The sequence below is a fragment of the Rousettus aegyptiacus genome, unplaced genomic scaffold (assembly GCF_014176215.1).
Source record: "Rousettus aegyptiacus isolate mRouAeg1 unplaced genomic scaffold, mRouAeg1.p scaffold_m13_p_8, whole genome shotgun sequence".
Classification (NCBI taxonomy): domain Eukaryota; kingdom Metazoa; phylum Chordata; class Mammalia; order Chiroptera; family Pteropodidae; genus Rousettus; species Rousettus aegyptiacus.
The window spans coordinates 109,605,854-109,620,637 of record NW_023416311.1 but is presented as its reverse complement, the minus strand read 5'-3'; the positions used below and the strand labels follow the sequence as shown (position 1 = coordinate 109,620,637).

The following is a 14,784-nucleotide window of genomic DNA, read 5'->3' as shown; positions in this document are numbered from 1 at the left end:
GCAGCATGGAAGCGAGGACCCGGAAGCCCCAGGGGGCAGGCCCGGTCACTTCGGTCCCTCATCGCCCAGGGAGGCTGGGAGCTTTTCTGCTCGCCATCCTCGTGCGGCAGATGCTTCGCGAGCTGCGCTCTCTCTCCCCGGGAGGGCCGGGCTTCATGGGGGTGTGTCTGGCCCCTGCAGGAGGGCCAGGCGTGGGCGCTGGGGCACCGGTCCCCCCAGATGCCCGCAGGTCTGCGTAGCGAGGCGAGCAGCGGTTCACGGTCACTTTTCTCTTGCCCAGTGACATCGACTTAGTGGTCTTTGGGAAATGGGAGCGTCCTCCTCTCCAGCTGCTGGAGCAGGCCCTGCGGAAGCACAACGTGGCCGAGCCGGGCTCCATCAAAGTCCTGGACAAAGCCACCGTAAGTGCGCGCCCCCCGCCCGCGGGCCGGCCCGCTGCGGCTCCCGCGTCGGCGCGTGTCCACGCTGCTGTGGTAGGCGGGCGGCCAGCCGGGGGCATGCGTGCGACCGCCGGAGCGCCAGGCAGCGGTCCAGGCCGCCAGCGGCCCTCGGCCCCGCAGTGCAGGGGGGAGGTGAGGAAGGGTGTCCGTGTCGGAAATGGCACGCTCAGGTGCCGCCCTTGCTGGGGCGTGTAACCGATGCTTACAGCACGGGAAGAGATGACCACTCGCCTCGTTACACTTCAGAAAGAACGCGCCTGTCCGGTCATTGTCAGAAACCAGACACTCGGGAAGCTTCTCACCTTGGGGAGGAGTCGGAAGGTGGTTCGGTTTGACGCGCACTCGCCGCGGTTCCTCTAAGTCCAGTGTCAGAAGCAGCGCGGGAACAGGAAGTGTCGCGCCTGTTGCGCGAGAGCTCTTAGCTCGCCTGTCGTGCAGGCCGACACTTTCTAATCGGTGTTTCGGCCTGTACAAAGCTGTACTAAATCCTTTTAGTTTTAGGAAGACGGTCAGAAGTCAGGACGGGCACTGCCCCCCGCTCGTGCGCGGGGAGTTCGCGCACCCGCGTCCACGCTCTGGTCCGGCTGCGGTTAAACCGCTCCGGGCCTCGTGTGCGCCCTCCCAGCCTCTCGTTGGCAGACGCCGTTACTGTCCACCTTTCACAGGTGAGGAGAGCGAGGCCCAGGGAAGTCAGGTGATTAGCCCAGGTGGGTCCAGCGGCCACGCCTTTTCCTCCGCCGCCTGAGTGGGGTCCGCTCCGCGTGGACCCTCGGCAGTGGCCGCAGGCGAGCGTTTTCGGTCCGGTTGTGCGCTGAGGAGCCTGTCCCTGTGCTGACGTCTAGTCGTTTTAAACCTTAATTAGACGCTGGTCGTTTTGGTGAAGGGAACAGTATTTTAGAGGCTGAAGTAAAAAACAATTGCCTTTTCTTTCTGAGGAGCATAATTTGGGTGGGGGCAGAGGCTATCTGAATGGTTGCTTGGCAGCTTTTTGTGAGACAGGTTTTGAGTTGTTTTGGTGACAGTTTTTGCCGATAAGAGTATTTCCAAAATAGCCTTTTATTTGATTTTAGAGAAATAAATTTTTTTGTTTGTCTCGAAGAATGAAATCCCTAAGTAGAATCGTTTGGAGAAATGACGTCGATCTGAGATACGGTTTCGGAAGTGGCTTCGCAGCTACTTCGACTGTTCTCAGACGTTCTAGCAAACAGACTCGGGGACCGGGAGTTCTCCCCGTCGCCAGGCCCCGGTGGCGGGGGGCTCAGCGGCGCTCCTCGCTGGGCCGGCGGCGGCACGCCTGCCGAGTCTGGGCCTTCCGCCCCTCTTCCTCTTCCCTCAGGCACCCGCGCCCCTTTGCCCCCATCCCGTGGCAGAGGCAGATGGGGGCTGTGGCCGGTGCTCTGTCACTGGGAGGCGCTGAGTCCGGCCAGCAGGGCCGGGCAGAGGTGTGCGGGGCTGGGCAGGGAGCCGTCTTGGGTTCTAGAGACTCATGAGGTTAACGCTGGCGAAGCCCCTTGTCTTCTCCTTAGAATCTTGGGCTCATGTTCTCTGAGCCCCTTTTGTGAATAATTTTTGAAAACTTCTCTGCAAAACTTGGGAAACGTTTTGATGCCTGACTGTGGAGAATGTTGTATACTAAAGCATAATTTTTCAAATTAAATCTTTGCAGGTACCAATAATAAAACTCACAGACCAGGAGACTGAAGTTAAAGTTGACATCAGCTTCAACATGGAGACTGGTGTCCGGGCAGCGGAGTTCATCAAGAATTATATGAAGGTGCTGCCCTCCGCGAGTTAGCACAGTGGAAGTGAGGGCCTCGTGCTGGGGACCACTGCTCTCCGAAGTGTCGAGACCTTTGAACGATTGTCTCTGATAACAGAGACCGCAGAGTTAGGTTACTTGCCCTACAGTGTTATTTCTAGAGAAGCTTTGAAATTACATAGCTGTTTTTCACATTCACTTTCCTTGGCTGAGCAGTTCATAAAGTGGCGCATTGTTTCCGAGAGCTTCGTCGAATGCTCTTTCCAGTTAGTACGACGTGACTGTGCCGCTCGGTGCGCCCGCTTGCGAGTCAGCCCCGGGGCCCGCCAGGAGGCGCTCGCGACCCTGTGAGCCTCAGGTGTCCTGCCCGGCTCGCACGCCCAGGGGTGGCGGAGCAGGCTTGTTTATCGAGTGGGCCGATTTTGGACCCTGACCAGGTTCTGGGTCCGGTTCCGCGGCGGCCTTCCCCTCCTGTCGCGGCGGGCGCGGCGGAGTCCCCGGCCGAGGCCCCGCTCACTCCCCTCCGGTTCCCTTTCCTCTCTGCATCACGTCTTGTCAAAAGTTCACTTCCCCCACCAGACGGGAAAACGACAGAAGCGTCCGCTGTACCCCACCCCTCTGGCCTCTGCACGTCCTGGTCGCCTTCCCCCAGCTCTCCCCGAGGGCTGTGCACGCGTCCTGCGGAGGTTCCCCCCCTGCCTCATGACCCCGCCCCCCCCCCATTGCCTCTGAGTGTGGGCGGCCCCTGCCTGGTCCCGGACGTTGCCCGCCCACGGCCGCACCCCCCTCCGCCCGCACCGCCCTGCGCCTGGCGCGCAGCCGGCCACGGGAAGCATTCGAAGAAACACACTGGTTCCCCCCAGCTCCTCTGTCCTAGGGGCAGGGTCCCCCCTCACCCTGCTCAGTGCAGGCCGGGGAGGGTCTCCCCCGGAGGTCTTCAGCAGCCGTAATTCATTCCCAGGCCCCTGCAGTCGAGGGCGGTTGGCCTCGGGCTGTCTGCGGGCGGGCGGGCGGGGGAAGCGTCCCCGTGCCGTGGGAAGTGTGCCGGTGACGCCGCCGGGGGCACCGGGACTGACCCGTGTGCGTTTCTCTCTCGGAATTCGCAGAAGTATTCGCTGCTGCCTTACCTGATTTTAGTGTTGAAGCAGTTCCTCCTGCAGAGGGACCTCAACGAGGTTTTTACTGGTGGAATCAGCTCGTACAGCCTCATTTTAATGGCCATCAGCTTTCTGCAGGTGGGTGCCCCCCCCGAGACGCGCATGCGCAGCGACCCGCCGTCCCGGCCAGGGCCTCCGCGGCTCTGGCCACCGCCCGCTCCCTCCACGTCGCTTCTGGGTCGGTGGGGATGCCTTCTGATGTCCGTGACCAAGCCCCATTTCGATTAATACTTCTTCTCTGTCGTTCCTGCGCGGCTCTTTTCGTAGCTGGCACACCGCCGAGGAGGGAGGGCTTACCTGGTTCTGTCGGTCAGGTCTGCTGCTCTGCACTCAAGGAAGGGACGCCTTTACCTTCAGGAAGTCTTCACTCCTTCATGGAAGTTATTCTTTCTGGTGCTCAACTGTGATTACTGACAAACCTGTCTCAGAAAAAGTTTGGTACCATACGTAGTAAAAAATACTGAAAAGAACCTTTTCAGACTGACAAAACGTTATTTCGTCCTGAATTGTATATTGCCCTTACCTTGTCGAGTACCGTGGAGAAAGTCTGTCAGTAGGAAACCTAAGTGGTAAACGCTGTGATGTTCTGATAAAACTTTACTCATGCGTTTCAAACACGTAAAATAGGTTCTAAGCCAGCGGTCCCCAACCCTTCTGGCACCAGGGACCGGTGCTCCTGCGAGAATCTGATGCCCGAGGGTCTGAGGTGGAGCTGAGGCGGTGATGCTGGCCCTGGGGAGCGGCTGCGGATACAGGTGGAGCTTCGCTCACTTGGCTGCTGCTCACCTCCTGCTGTGCGGCTCGGTTCCTAACCGGCCACGGACCTGTACGTCAGCTGGACCGGGGTTTAGAGACCTCTCTGCTCTAAGTTAACGGAAACATTGTGTCATTTATGTTTCCTTAAACAGTTCTATCTCTACAAAATGTTGCCTGTGTAATGTAGCTACACAATACTTCCTCCATGTTTATTATTAATTTTTTATTCGAGCTGGTGATTAGTGGGGGTTTTATGTCCAGCATTTGGCCATTTTCTGGTTATCGTGAACCCTATCGAGAGCGAAGCCGCTGGTCGCAGTGCGTTTGATCGAATGGCTTCTTGGCCATCTCTGCAGTGCCGGAAAACGGCGACGTGTAGCTCCACGCGTCTTCTTAGTTTAGTCCCAGGGCCTGGTCCTCCGCTTCCGTCTCCCCGACGCTGTCCTCGGGGCCATGCCGAACACGCGATTTTGAAGGACACACCACCTCCTCCCCTCAGCGCACCTCCTCGCGCGCCCCTGATGCGAGCTGCCGCAGCCTGTGGCGGTGATGACTCCTCGCTCACCACCCTGGGCTCAGTGCCTCCTGCCCACTCACCCCTGGGCTCCTCACAGGGCGCCTGGGACCCCACTGAGGGCTTCGCCCAGCGTGGGTGGGGTGGCCTTGTCACCTCCATGCCCCTGAGGGCCTCACCCATCTTGCCTCAGAGCTGTGATTACGTAGCATGAGTCCATTGGTGGCTAAATGAGGCAGGAAGGCCCAGCCTCGTCTTGGGAGCGCCCAGGCGTGCGAGTTTGTCCAGGAGGCAAGGAAGAAGGCGGGGAGCGAGGTCGGGCAGGCGAGGGTGCTGCGCTCGTGCTCAGCGCTGTCCGGTGGTGCCCCATGAGTGCCTGCGGCGTGGCCAGCAAGACTGACACACGGAACTTTCAACAAGTTCGTCTTTATTTACACGTGAAGAGCCGACCGGCAGCTGGAGTCCGTGCTGCTCGGGGTCTGTGCGTCTCTGAAGTCGGCGCTGCGGGAGGGTGTCGGGAGACAGCGACCTAGGTTCAGAGGAAGCCCGCGGTTCTGACCCGGGGCTGACAGTGACCTGAGGACAAGCCGGGGTGGAAGCTGGCTGTGAACCTTATGCAGTGATACTGATTCTACAGTTAAAATCCTTTCTCGTTTGGTTTTCCATGATACTCTTCAGTGTAATGCTGCCCCCTGCTGGCTGCATTTTGGAGTAATGGAATGAAGATTGGAATCTGTAAAATTACATCCACCATCTAGAGGACCCCAGATCGGGCAGAGTGTGGCCCACGTGTTTATCAGTACTGGGGGACTTGTGGTTGACCAGCCGTCTGTGTCTGTAGGCGGCCGCTGTGCGGGATTACCAATTCCAAAGTCAGGTTACGTTTCATTGTTACTCGAAAGGTCTTGGTTGAGCGGGGCTCTCGGGACCTGTCCGTGGGTTCCCCGCCGCTGCCCGCGTGGCCGACACCGGCAGGTGGGCGAGCACCTGGGCGGGTCCTTGCGGAGGCTCTGGCCAGCGGCCTTGCCCACACGCGGCCTTCCCCGAAACGCCTCGGATTCACGGGGACTGTGGGTGTGTTGCTTTTACAGTTGCATCCGAGAATCGATGCCCGGAGAGCTGATGAAAACCTTGGAATGCTTCTCGTAGAATTTTTTGAACTCTATGGAAGAAATTTTAATTACTTGAAAACTGGTATTAGGATTAAAGAAGGAGGTGCCTATATTGCCAAAGAAGAGATCATGAAAGCCATGACCAGCGGGTATAGACCGTCCATGCTGTGCATTGAGGACCCCCTGCTGCCGGGTAAGGGCGTTGCCCGGCGCGGGCCGCAGCGGCGCGGCCATCCGTGGCGGGCCCGGGCGGGGGGCTGTGCTCGGGGGGGCTGTCCTCGGACCCCGCAGGCCAAGGGCGTTCGGTTCGTTGGGTCGGATGCAGGTCCCCACTGTCCTGACGGAGTTAATAACGTGTTTACCGCTTCTGATTACTTCTCGTGAAGTTGCAATTTTGTTTACGTTCTGCAATCAGAAACATGTAGAAGGTGAGCATTTAAAAAGCTGATTTTTTTCCTGATTATAAAAACGTTAACTGTGCATCATGAAGCGTCCGAGCCTCAGACGCGTGCAGCGCGGAGGAGCCGCGTGAGCCGCCGTCTCTCCGCCCCGGGGGTGACTTTGCCGCGTGCCTTTCACGCGGACGTGCCGCTGTTGCTTGAGTAGTGGCACCGGTGATGCAGGGTCGCGCCTCGTTCGTTTTACTTAATGCACGCGAGACCCCGCGCCCGAGACCCCGCGCCCGAGCACCCGAGACCCCGCGCCCGAGCACCTGAGACCCCGTGCCCAAGACCCCGCGCGCAAGACCCCGCGCCCGAGACCCCGCGCCCGAGACCCCGCGCCCGAGCACCTGAGACCCCGCACCCGAGACCCCGCACCCGAGACCCCGCGCCCGAGCACCTGAGACCCCGCGCCCAAGACCCCGCGCCCGAGACCCCGCCCTGCGTGCGAGGCCGTTGCGGTGCGAGGATCGCCGCCTCGAAGAGCCCCGGGCCGGTGTCCGCTTGTCCCGTTTCGTTGCCGTTTGCGCGTTTAAGGGTGCGCCTGTCCCCAGTCTTTTAAGTCTTTGTCAATCTGATAAAACCGTGCAATGTAAATTTTCGTTTAACTTACATTTCTTTAATATTAGTGAGGTTATCTGTTCCACAAACGGTCACTGAGCATCTAGTAGGGGAGCCGCGGCGCTTGGTGATGAGGTCAGTGGCGGACGGGTGACAGAAACGGGGTGGCGGCGTCGGCTCCAGGCTGCCCCTTCGTGTCTCCGTGCGGGTTCACGTGCGTTGTCCACGAGCCTGCCGAGCGTCCCCGACGCCCCCTGTCAGGGCCCGGTCGCGTTATGGATGCTGTCACTGTCGTTCACATTTGGGTTTGGTGTTTTTTATTGTTCAGGTCCTATATATACGTGTATTTTAATATCCTCAAATTTAGTGATTTCTGTTTTGTTCTGTGGCCTCCGGGGTGTGACGTTTACTTCTTAACACTCCCCGGAGAGCACCTCCTCCGCGGCCGTGGGCGCGCCTCGTGGTCTGCGCCGCGGCTCTTCAGCGCCGGCTCCCCGGAGCACGGCGTCACTTACACCGAGACGTCACCCCCATCCTCAGTGTTTGCCGAAACGTGCTCAGCAAGCGAAACCTACACCGTCCCTGGGTTATGTTATTAAATCTGGAAAAGGTAGAATTCCAACACTTAGACTACATCTCCTAAAAAAAATCCTTACTTTCTTGAATTGTAAAGAACAAATTTCATGTAAATTAAAAATCGAAATGGTTCTGTTCTTACAAAGTTAGGCTCCTTGACCGTAGCTCGTTGGGTGGCTTCATGGCGGCTTCATTTGCTACCTGTCCGCTTCTCGACACCTGGCGCTCAGGCCCGGGCTCCCGTCCGATCCAGGTTGCCGCTCTGTGCTTTTTGCCACCTGGGGAAGTACGCGACTCCTTCATGGACTGTCACTCCGTCCGTGAGTGACGTCGCTTTCTGGAGGGAGACGCGGCCTTACGCTGCGGGTCGGGCCCTCGGCCGTGAATGTCGGGCGGAGGGCGCGGCGGTGAGCTCCGGCGTGTTTGCAGGGGCCCGCTCGGCCCTGCCGGCGGGCTCTGGGCGTGTCTGGCGAGGGCCCGCTTCGGAACGACTTGCAGGAGATCAGAAGCCTGCGGACGATGGCTCAGGTGTTCGGTGGAGTTTCAGCTGCCTTTCTGTTTCAGGAAATGACGTCGGCCGAAGCTCCTACGGGGCCATGCAGGTGAAGCAGGTGTTCGACTACGCCTACATCGTGCTCAGCCACGCCGTGTCGCCCCTTGCGAGATCCTATCCAAACAGAGACTCGGAAAGGTAACAGGTCGGCGTCGCCCTGCGGGGCCCTGGGCTGCAGGGGCACCGACCTCTGCGAAGCTGGCGCCCGGCCTCGCACGCGCAGAGGAAGGCCGCTCGGGAGCTCGGGAGGGCCGTGCCTCGTTCACCCAGGGTCACGAGTTGAAAGCGTCTCACCTGAGGAGTTGATGTGTTTCCCGGAGTGTTTTGGGGAGGCGACTTCTGCCTTTCGACGCTCAGAGCCCTGTTGCTTCGGGCGGCCCTCCCGGCGCGTGGGCAGCGTCTGCGCCCGCAGGCCCCGCGCCTGCTCTCGGGCCCGGGCCCCTCAGTCACACGTCTGCAGGGTACACTTTGCTGGCAGGGGAAACATTTCCGAGCCCGGGTTACGCTGCCGTGGGGTTGGGGTGGGGTTCAGGGCCCGAGGGCGGGAGGCGAGACGGGGCAGCGGAAGGGGGCGTAGGTGGCTCCACAGGGAGTGGCCGAGACGGCGCCGGTGGCTCTGCTCCTCGGGCGGGCTCTGGAGGAAGCGGGTCTGGGCCGGCGCCGGCTGTGCGGGGCCCTGCGGGCGTGCGGCCCGCGTGCCTGGGCCCCGTGTGGGGGCCGCGTGTGTCTGTCTGCTCGCCCGGCAGTGGGAAGCGTGGTCGTGCCCTCCTGGCCGTGGGGCGGGGCCGGGCACGCCTCCCTGTGTCGGCGCCGGGCTTAGACGGTCTTGCATAGGTTGGCGCCGGTGAGGGGTGTCTGCAGCAGGGGACCCGCCCTCCGTGGGCTCCGACGGCTTCACTCAGCAGAGCGGCCAGTCGAGGGCCGCGTGCAGCAGCTGCTGGGCGGGGGTCACGGGCGTCGCGCCCCATTGTGCCCCCCTGACCTCCCTTGTCACCCTCTTGCAGTACTCTAGGAAGAATCGTCAAGGTAACTCAGGAAGTGATCGACTACCGGAGGTGGATCAAGGAGAAATGGGGCGGCAAGGCCCCCCCGGCACCGGACTTGGGTGAGCGGTGGATCCGGGCGGGCTGCCCCTCCCTGCTGACCGTGCCGGGGGGACCTCCGTGTCCCTTCGTGGAAAACGGTTCAGGCTACAAAAGATACCTCGTTTTCTATAGAAGTTTAATTTAAACCATTGAGATTCAGGCCAGCGCAGACTAGTAAAAATGTCACACGTGCCACACGTGGACTTTTAAAGTTTCTGGTAAATGTGAAGAGAAACAGGTGACATTGATTTTAATGTGATTTATTTAGTGTTCAAAGTATTAACATTTGAAGGTATAATCGCTGTAAAAATCATCGCGATGTTTCGCAGCCTTCTCTGGACTTTGAAATCCAGTGTATGTTTATACTTACAGCACGTCACAGTCAGGATGCTGATTTTCACCAGAAATAACGATCTGTATTTCAATTTCATAAAATGTACGGTTGCAAACTATTTACGTGCGCAGATATTTGTTGCAGATGTGCTTTAGCATTTTCTAATAATGGAAGCGTGTAATTTTAAAATTAATTACAATGAAATAAGATTAGACGTTCAGTGTGTCGGTCTTAGCGATATTTCGGGGCTCGGTCACGCCCGTGGCTGTCCCAGGGGCCTCGCACGTCTGCGCTCCTAGGAGGTGCCTGACCCCGCTGCGTGTTTCGTCCACAGACAGCAGAGTGAAGGTCAAAGAGCGAGGGAGCGCGTGCGACGGGGAGCAGCACCCGCGCCGAGACCCGGAGCCGCCCTGCGGCCCCCGCCTGCCCCTGTCCCTGCCCAGCCCCCAGCTGCTGTCCTCGGGCTCGTCCGCGTCCTCCGTGTCCTCGCTGTCCGGGAGCGACATCGTGAGTGTGTGTGCCGGGCGGCAGGGTCGCGACCCCTCCGTTTTCATCCCTCTCTCCGCGTGTGAGCGAGAGGCCGCCCCCGGTCTGTGCCAGGCGGCCGCCCTCTGCCGGGCGCCTCGGGCGACGGGTGGGGACCCCGGCGTGATCGGCCCGCGGCCCCTCGGCGGCAGTGCCGCTGGCGGTGCGATGGCGGTGCGCGTCTCGAGTAGGTTCTGGAAAGCGGCCTGTCCGGCCCCCGTCTGCGTTTCCTCTGGCTTCCTGTTCAGGGACGTGGCGGGGGGCGTGCGGGCCGGTGCGGGCCTCGGGGCGACGGCGGCGGTTGGCGGTCTCGCGGCCCCGGGCCGCGTGCACGCTGCAGGCCTGGCTTTCGTGACTGGGGTCACCCCTCCCCGCTCTCTGCTCACAGGATTCCGACACGCCACCCTGCACCGCGCCCGGCGTCTACCAGTTCAGCCTGCAGGCGCCCACGCCCCTGCTGGCCGGCCTGCCCGCCGCCTTGCCCGCGCCGGCCGGCAAACCGCAGTCCGCTGCTTCCAGGACGTTGGTCATGACCACGAACACTCAGGTACGTGGCCCTGGTGCCCGTCCTGTGGGGCCCCTTGGGAGCCGCGCCGGAGCTGTGACTGTGCCGTAGGAGTGGCCGACCCTTTCAACTTAGGAAAAGAGGTTAAAGAATCTTTGGAAAGTGCATTTCTGTCTCGTTAGAAATTGCAGATTGGATGACATTTAATTCTTGTCATTCTACGGAAGACCGTGTCACCCGGGCCCACGGAGTGCAGCGTTGGCAGTGAGGGGGCCCGGGGCGTGAGCACTGAAGTGACCTTTTCACCAGGGTCCAAACTGCCCGTTTTCCTGCGAGTCGCGTGGATGCTCAGCCTGCGCCGTGACCTGGGGTCGCGCGACGGAGGCTCCGAGGCTTTCCCGCGGCGGGAACCACCCTGGCCCCTGGTCCCTCTCAGACTCTCAGTGTTTCGTTTCAACATAAACTTTGCCTTTTTGCACATTATTCATCAGGCAGTATTTATAGAGCTTTTTCTATTACAATATGCTTTCTATTTTCATTTGAATTTAGGCAAAATTAGAAGTCTGAAAGACAATTTCAGAGACAATTTGGTATTTCTTCATTAGTTGAACATGCATATGTGTAAGTCACATTAATTTACTTCAGAGCCAGTCTCTGCAGTGCGGTTATGATTAGAGCGTCAGGTGTTGTAGGTCACGTCATGCAGGGTGGGCCACCGTCCTCTCCAGAGGTCTTCGGGGCAAGTGACTGTAGGATGTGAGCAGTGTGGTTCCCGACAGCCTGAGGAGAGGGGGTCACGCTGGCACCCCGGGCCCCGGCAGGACATGAGGCAGAAACAGGAGCCGCCCGGACTGTGGAGGGGTGGGCAGGCCTGGCCTCCCCTCAGGGCCCCTCACCAGGGTGCCTCAGGCCGCAGGCCCGCGTGGGCTGGAATGTGCCAGTCTTTGCAGAGATCCAGCTGTCACTCTGACGAGTGTAACTTTTTTGAATTGTCGTTTGGTCTTTAGAGGATACTGAAATTTCACGACTTGAGTCCAGAACAAAATCTCATTAGGTTATAGTCTAACATGAACTACGTTACTCAGATCTGAGCCTTATGGATGTCTCTGGTGGCTCTGTCCCTAGACCAGGCTCACTCTGCCTCCGCCAGCCCTGGGGGTGGCCCCCGTGCCCTGCAGACAGGTCGGCGTCGAGGGGCCTCCAGTGCTGAAGGCCGTGCACCCCCTGTCCTCCCCGGCCGTGCCGCCCAGCCCGCTCTCCAGCCCTCACCTGTATCACAAGGTACGTGTCCGTCCGGCCCCCAGCGGAGCGGGCCATGATGGCCATGCTCGACGCGTCCACAGCAGACAGGCCGCCACAGAGCCTTGTTCCCTGTAACAGACGTAACTTGAAAAGTGTTAAGTTATTTCAAAATTTAACATATTTTAATTCACCTCCACAAATGTTTTAATTATTCTGTTGAACTTGTTAGCACACAACTAAAGTTTGAATTAAGGCTCAAAATGAATATTTTGTTTTCATTTTTCTGTTAAATTGTGTGCTGAAAAAACTTTGGTTTTTAAGAAGCAGTCTCAGGAACCGGCGCCGAGGCGGCACCGTCCGCGGCGGGCCGGCAGGGGCACTCCTCCAGCGTTCGGTGCACGGCGCCCCGGGCGGGGGGGCAGGCGAGCCGCAGGGCCCGCGGGGCATCAGCTTTCAGGGCCCCGGGCGCCCCTGTCCCTGTGGCTGGTCTCAGTCCAGACGCCACACAGTAGAAGCTCTTGGGTGGTCGAGTCTCCGGGCTCCTGAAGTGCCTGGGTGTTCGAAAGGGCCTCTGGCCGGCATCTTCTGCCGGAGTCCAGGCGCCGCATCCGAGGCCGACGTCCTGGCCGAGCCCACGCCCCCCGGCGCCTCCCCCCCATCTCCCAGCCAGTTCCTCCGTTGCTCGTCTGATCATACTCTGCCAGCCGAGTTTTGACCCTTGACCTTTGGTTCTTCGCACCTGCGTCATTAAGTCCTGATTATTTTTTATTAAATTTGGACCTAGTACATTCCTCTTGGATTTATTCATTCTGTCACGAGGAAGTTTTCATTACATTACCGGGTGTGCGATGCTGGCCTCTTAGAAATAGTCAGAACAAAGCTGTAACTTTGCAACAGGGAGAAGCGGCCCTCGCGACCTGCGTTTTAACTTTCCCTCCCAACTCCCTTCTGGGCCCGTGGCGCTGCGAAGCCTCCCTGACGCCGGCCACGGGTCCCGGGCCGCCCCGCAGGGGGCTTGGCGGCAGGGTCACAGGCCGCTGCGTGTGGCTTGCGGTGCCGTGCTGAGGCGTGGGCTCACACGCCTGTTCCCCGAATGTCGTGCCTGAAGTTGGGGGGAAGAAAATGAGAGGGGCCCTCTTGTTTCTACGGACAAAGAGAGCCGTTTGGAAGGGAGGTTCTGGACGTGTCTGCGTAAGAAGGTGTATGGTCCGGTGCAGGGCTGCGGTCCGAACCTCGAGTGAGTCGCGGGGCAGGAGGAGTGATCCCGCCTCGGATCTAGCGAGACCGTGGAACCCACGCGTGGGGCTCCGTCGGGGCTGCTGCCCTTGGCGTCACGTGGACGCCGCGTGTGCACGCGCCCTCTGCCCGTAGCCTCCGGCGCGTGCCCAGCAGAGGGCCGCGCCCGTGGTCCTCAGGCGTGGGGCCCCCGGACCGGGCGGGCAGGAGCGGGGCGGGCGGCCCCCGAGCGCGGCGTCCGGCGCCTCCCCGCCCCCCAGTGGCACTGTCCCTTTGTCTCGTCAGCAGCACAGCGGCATGAAGCTGTCCATGAAGGGCTCTCACGGCCACGGCCAGGGCGGCAGCTACAGCTCCGTGGGCGGCGGGGGCGTGCGGCCCCCCGTGGGTAACCGGGGGCATCACCAGTACAACCGCACCGGCTGGAGGAGGAAAAAGCACACCCACACGAGGGACAGCCTGCCCGTCAGCCTCAGCAGGTAATGGCGCCGCGGGCGCCTCCCGCCCCCGCCCTCGGACTGCGCCGGGCCGCGGCCCGGCCGGGCACGGAGACCAGCACCCAGCGCGCCAGCCCGGGCTCCCGGCACGCCCGCCGCCGACCGCTCTGCATGTCCCCCGTGTGGTGGCCACGTCCATCGTGAGGAACACGCCTCGCGCGCGTCCGCGAAGCCTCGTTCACCGCGGACGCTGTTTTCCGCCCTCCCAGGAGTTCGCCAGAGGCGGGGCCAGGGCCGGAGCTGCAGGGGGCGACGTCGGCCCTGGCGCTGGCCTCGTGGGCCGCGTCTGCCCCCGCGGCGGGCTGTTTCCCTTTCCGTTTGCCAGCCGCAGAGCCCAGCCCGTCCTCGGCCGCTCCGCCGCGGGCGCCGCGGGCGGCCACCCCCGTCTCGCTGCCCTCGTGTCTGGTTCAAATTTCAGAACTGTTTTTTATGTAAATATTGAAAACTTATGATTTGTGCAATAACTCAGATATTTTTTATTTAATTTCATATTTTCACATAAGTTATATTTAAGGGAGGAGGGAATTTTTTTAAACGAGCTTAGGTCCTTTCCCGAGTTGCATTTTCTAAGTTGGGTTCATCGTGTCGCTGGTTGTCGGAGGAGCACCGTGGCAGACCCCGCGGGGGCGCGGGGGGCCGCTGCGTCCGCGGCCCGGGGCCCGGTGGCTCCCCCGCCTTCTGACCAGCGGCCGGCCGGCTCTGCCGCCGCTGGTCTGTCGTCTCTGGCCACGGAGTTTTAACGTTTTGGTTTTCGGTTCTTTTAAACTAGACAACAAATCCAGCATTTAAAGTGCCAGAAGTGTAACTTTCCAAGAGAGGGAGATGTGGTCACATCATAAAATCCTTAAAAAAAAAAAAAAAAAAGACGTGAACTTCTCAACGCTTCCGTCGGTTTCAGTGACGTAGCTCGTGACGACGGGGCCCAGCTTTAGGAAAGTGGAGAAAGAAATTGCGTCGATTCCTGTGCGGAATCTCTAGCCATGTGTGTTCGTTCTGTTCAGAGCAAACCTAGGAGGAGCCTTCCCTGGGGCAGCCGTCGCCGGCCGGGGGCACATGCGTGGGCTGCACACGTGTGCTCTGCCATGACAACCACTGTCTTGCCTTTTTGTGAACAAGACCGCGTCCATCCTGCCGGACCCGAGTTTCCAGAGCACCACGTGGGCCTGGGGCTTAGCTGGGTCCCGCGGGCCACGTGCCGCCCCACCTGCAACCGGGGTCTGGCCCCGCCGGCCCTGCAGGCAGCGTGGCCTCCGGGTCCGCTGGCGGAGAGTGTCGAGACGAGAAAGTTGCAGTGGTGACGCCCGGCCGACATGCGCACGTGGGCGTCGCAGGGCGAGGCCCGAGCGTGCTGGGGACGCGCCGTCAAGTGCCTCCGGCCCGGCTTCCCTTTCAAGCAGGACTGGCCCGTGTTAGCGCTGAGGGCTGCCAGCCGCCCCCGAGGCCCCCTGGGGCATTCCAGAGTAGAGTAGCACATTCTGTCTGCAGTTCTTAATGA

The 14,784-nt window shown here is 60.3% G+C and overlaps 1 protein-coding gene across 6 annotated transcripts in view; it reads left to right on the top strand.

Moving 5' to 3' along the window:
- The window catches only part of TENT4A (terminal nucleotidyltransferase 4A), a 54,307-nt gene that overhangs the window by 22,587 nt on the left and 16,936 nt on the right, over positions 1 to 14,784 (top strand). For 3 of the 6 annotated variants that reach the window (XR_004952512.1, XM_036225629.1, XM_036225628.1), the window contains exons 4-14: positions 281 to 401; positions 2,107 to 2,214; positions 3,306 to 3,434; positions 5,718 to 5,931; positions 6,125 to 6,166; positions 7,880 to 8,006; positions 8,873 to 8,973; positions 9,622 to 9,794; positions 10,201 to 10,359; positions 11,443 to 11,598; positions 13,081 to 13,271. Coding sequence is in view for 5 of the 6 variants with exons in the window: in XM_036225629.1 (XP_036081522.1) it covers positions 281 to 401; positions 2,107 to 2,214; positions 3,306 to 3,434; positions 5,718 to 5,931; positions 6,125 to 6,166; positions 7,880 to 8,006; positions 8,873 to 8,973; positions 9,622 to 9,794; positions 10,201 to 10,359; positions 11,443 to 11,598; positions 13,081 to 13,271 (1,521 nt within the window). In the remaining variant the exon portion in view is untranslated. Of the gene's footprint in view, positions 1 to 280; positions 402 to 2,106; positions 2,215 to 3,305; positions 3,435 to 5,717; positions 5,932 to 6,124; positions 6,167 to 7,879; positions 8,007 to 8,872; positions 8,974 to 9,621; positions 9,795 to 10,200; positions 10,360 to 11,442; positions 11,599 to 13,080; positions 13,276 to 14,784 lie in introns of those variants that run through there. The other 3 variants (XM_016160986.2, XM_016160985.2, XM_016160983.2) reach the window with 3 other exon arrangements.